This window comes from Corylus avellana, chromosome ca6 (genome assembly GCF_901000735.1).
Source record: "Corylus avellana chromosome ca6, CavTom2PMs-1.0".
Taxonomy (NCBI): Eukaryota; Viridiplantae; Streptophyta; class Magnoliopsida; order Fagales; family Betulaceae; genus Corylus; species Corylus avellana.
The window spans coordinates 821,426-825,255 of NC_081546.1; the positions used below are offsets into that span (position 1 = coordinate 821,426).

The 3,830-nt window shown below is 37.8% G+C and overlaps 1 protein-coding gene across 1 annotated transcript; it reads right to left on the minus strand.

Annotated features, from left to right (window-relative positions):
- Nucleotides 1-2,613: 2,613 nt before the first annotated feature.
- Nucleotides 2,614-3,830, minus strand: LOC132185660 (LOB domain-containing protein 40-like). Its single transcript, XM_059599426.1, has 2 exons — nucleotides 3,433-3,830; nucleotides 2,614-3,345 (listed from the first exon to the last, which is right to left on the minus strand). The coding sequence occupies exons 1-2, from the start codon at nucleotides 3,620-3,622 to the stop codon at nucleotides 2,855-2,857; spliced, it is 681 nt and encodes a 226-aa protein (XP_059455409.1). The 5' UTR covers nucleotides 3,623-3,830; the 3' UTR covers nucleotides 2,614-2,854.

Sequence of the window (3,830 nt, forward strand, 5' to 3'; positions counted from 1 at the left end):
TCTCTGTCTCTTTCTTTCTTTCTCCATGCATATATATATAGTAATTAAGCAGCTGATCCATCAGCATATTAATCGAAAATGGCCTAGAATGGCTGCAACCAAGTCATCGATATATCCTTGAAAATTATGCAGAAACAGTTTCTTAAATGGAGTTTTCAAGTCACTGCTTTGCGTAAGTGCAGGAGATCCAGGGGGGGAAATGCTGTCGGCTGTCCCACAATTACTTGGAAATGAAAATAAATAAATTAACAAATAAAAAATTCTCCCATCTGGGTCTGAATTCGTGTCGGGTCCAATCTACCCCACAACAACAAAAGAAAAGAAACAAGAAAAGAAGAGGATCCATTCCTACTTGGCACTACCAGCTACGTGACTAGTCCGTTCTTTTCTCCACGTTGGCATCAAAGTTAGCAAGCCCTACGATTCAGATCTTAGGGTAAAGCTACAACTTGGAATGAATGGAGATGGAGATGTTGATCATGTAATTTCTTCATGATTTGTGTTCTTCGTAGAACCCACTCGATCATCAAAATCGACATAAATTTGCTGTTGATATTGTTGTGTGTTTTCAATTTGCTTTGAAATTTTAAGTGTTGTAATCTCTATTTTATTACAATGGGTTTTTTTTTTTCACATAAATTTAACGTTGTTCTTGTGTGTTGCGTGACCCAACAAGTATATAGGTAATGAAATCCGATAAATAGTAGATAATGCAAATCTCCATGGAAAGGGAAGACGATGGAAAGTTGCAAAGTTCCCCCACAAATATCCAACAAGTTGGTTGGAAAAAGAAATACTTAGAAGGAAGGATCGGAAATGATGAGAGTGGCCCATGCATTAACTTTCAGACTTGGCCTTTTGTTTCCCTTGCTCGTGGTCGACAATCTTATGGGGTCCCCTTTAATAAAAAAGGAATATTATCAAGCTCAGTTGATTGGAACAGGATCCTCTCCAGTCTATAATGAACTGAAGAATATTCAGTTCATAGTGAGAATTTCTCCTCATAAATCTTATGGTTAAAAATGGGACACATATCCCACTAAAAAGAAAAATAATAAAATATTATTTTAAATTAAAAAAATTAAAAAATAAATTAATAAAAAAAGAAAAAAGAAGGGGGTGGCTGGTGGCCGGCCACCCCATTTTGGGGTAGGGGTGGCTTGAGCCACCCCCAATGGCCGGCCAGGGGGTGGCCGAACCACCCATTATTGCCCCTTCTTTTTTTCTTTTTTTTTATTAATTTATTTTTTAATTTTTTTTAATTTAAAATAATATTTTAATATTATTTTTTTTAGTGAGATATGTGTCTCATTTTTAGTCATAGGATTTATGAAGATAAATCCTCACCATGAACTAGATATTTTCCTATAATGAACTGGAGAGGATCCTATTCCCAGTTGATTTGACTAAGGGTCATAATAGTTTAAGATCCATTTGTTTAATATTATTTCGCGTGTGAGTCCATATATATGGATATAAATAACTCCTAGGCCCAATTAATAAAGATGCCCAAGGCCCACAAATGTCTAAGATGCCCAAGGCCCGAAAACTGCATTTATTTTTTTGTGCGGGTACACACAATTTAGTCCGGTTGTATGAAAATCTTAACAGAGAAAATGAAATCTTCCGAGTGTTCTTGTCTAAATTTAAGATATTTTTCTAATTTTATAAATATTTTAAGGTATTTTGAAAATTTCACCCATCAACTATTTACTGTTTAATTTTGACGGGAGAGTTTCTGAAAGATAGTAATTCCAAATTAACATTTTTAAAGTTTTAAGGTACGATTATAAAAGTAACAAGAGATCTTCAAGTAAAATTTTTCCTTATAATAAAGATCAAAATATGATTTTGTTTATTGAATTATGGTCATATTTTGAATTTAGTACCTAAACTATACATCAAATTTATTATTAAAACTAATTGGGAAAACCTCACTTACCATCAAAATTAGCATTAAATCAAATGGGTTGATGATTAAAATCTCTAAAATACTTATAAGATGTTTATAAAATTACAAAAATACCTTAAATTTGGACAGAGGTATTTTTGAGATTTCACTTTCTTCCTTATGATTTAAAACTGAATTTGGAAGAGTTGTCATTACAAACTTTTAAAAGATGGTAATCTTAAAGAGAAATGATTAGTGTTAATAAATTTCTCATATTTTTTTCATCTTATTTTACAAATTAACGATTAAATTTGTAGACTTATGTGGACCTCACAAATCTAATAGTTGATCTATTAAATTTGTAAAAGAACATGAAAAAAATATAAGCAAATTATTAATACTAATTATTTTTTTGTTTATTAATTAAACTAAATAATGGTGGGGTTGACTTATAGTTAATTAAGGCGATATGTTAAAACAAGTCAAGTTTGAGTTCAGTTATATATGGGACCGATGATGAGGAGCGTACAAATCGAGAAGTACATGCAATGAAACCTGAAAGCTCACAAACTCCGAGGGGCTTGCATGAATGGCAGCTGTTGAAAAATCTGATTGCCACTGCTCTACGTGGCCAACGAAAACATTTAATGACTGCTTGCTTGTTTGGCACACAAGATTAATTCTGAAAACAAAAGAGGAAGATTTCTCCGAGGAATTGTTTCTTTAATTTCCCTCTTTTCTGTAGAAACCGTTTGTGTGTATGTATTATCTCTTGTTGTATTCTATGAATGCGCACAAATAACTGATCACTTCAAATTACATTTAGCACCCAAAACTCAAACAAATGCATACAAAGACTCTGACAGAAATTGAGAAAATGGTTTCCCTAAAGCTAACTTTCAGTTTCCGACTTCTGAGCCGCCGATTAACATCACACATGTTACGGCCGTTAAGCCGTGCAAGCTAGTGGGAGTGAACTGGAGCCAACCCAAGAGTCAGCTCCAAATCAACCTCACTATCCTCAATTTGGCTCTGAAATTCCCAAACCGGCGCCCGTTTGGCGCTGTTAGGCGGGGAGGCCTCCACGGTCTCGACCGAAAACATGCTTTCGTTGTCTTGGCTAAGCCACGAGTCAATTACTTGGGGTCTGGGCTTGATAACGGAGCGCTTGAACCCTGCCCGGGCTTTAACCTTGTGAAGGACGTCACGAGAAGCGGCGGAGATGGAGTCCTCCTTCTTGGGCACGCCGCGTATGTCGCACGCTTTGAGATGAGCGTTTGGGTGGAACAGAGCCTGATCATCACCGCCACCCATGATCGGTGACGACCCTGCGAGCACCGCTTCAACGGCGCCTTGGCACTTGGCCCAGTTGCCGGACCAGAGTAACCCCACTGCGCCATAGATTGGATTCACAATCCGGCCGCAAGCTTCATATAACAGCGACTTGAATATAGCTGAAACCAATCCGAAACATACCAATTAATTAACACAAAATACTAATTAATTAACCAACAAAGAAATGGTAATTAGTGAATTACTACCAGGGCGGAGGTGTTGGGGGCCGACATTGATGAGGTTGAGGAGTCCGGCACGGCCATAAGATTTGGCGAGGAAGAGGGTGGCATTGGCTTGGGAATCAGGGGACTTGATCCATTGAAGGCAGGGCCTAATGGTGCAGTCATCGCTGCAGCCTTTGCGAAGAACCCTGCAGCCATTGCAGCTCATCCTCATGGCCACCTCTACAGCTGCTCGATCGTCACAGAGAGGAAGAGAGAGAGAGAGAGAGGAAGGTTAGTAGATGTTGGGATGCGGGGAATTGGAGTTGGAGAGGGGGAGTATTTAAGAGCAGAGGTTGGTCAGGCTGATAGTGGAATATCAGAGGTGAACGCTGTGGTTTCTACATAAATGGTCGAGTGTTTTAAACATGAAAACCGTAGGT

Bases quoted from the DNA above. Each gene is read 5' to 3' on its own strand.
- LOC132185660 (XM_059599426.1), bottom strand. From the start codon at position 3,622: ATGAGGATGAGCTGCAATGGCTGCAGGGTTCTTCGCAAAGGCTGCAGC. The intron at 3,346-3,432 runs GTAGTAATTCAC...GATTGGTTTCAG, and splicing joins CCCCCAACACCTCCGCCCTG to CTATATTCAAGTCGCTGTTA.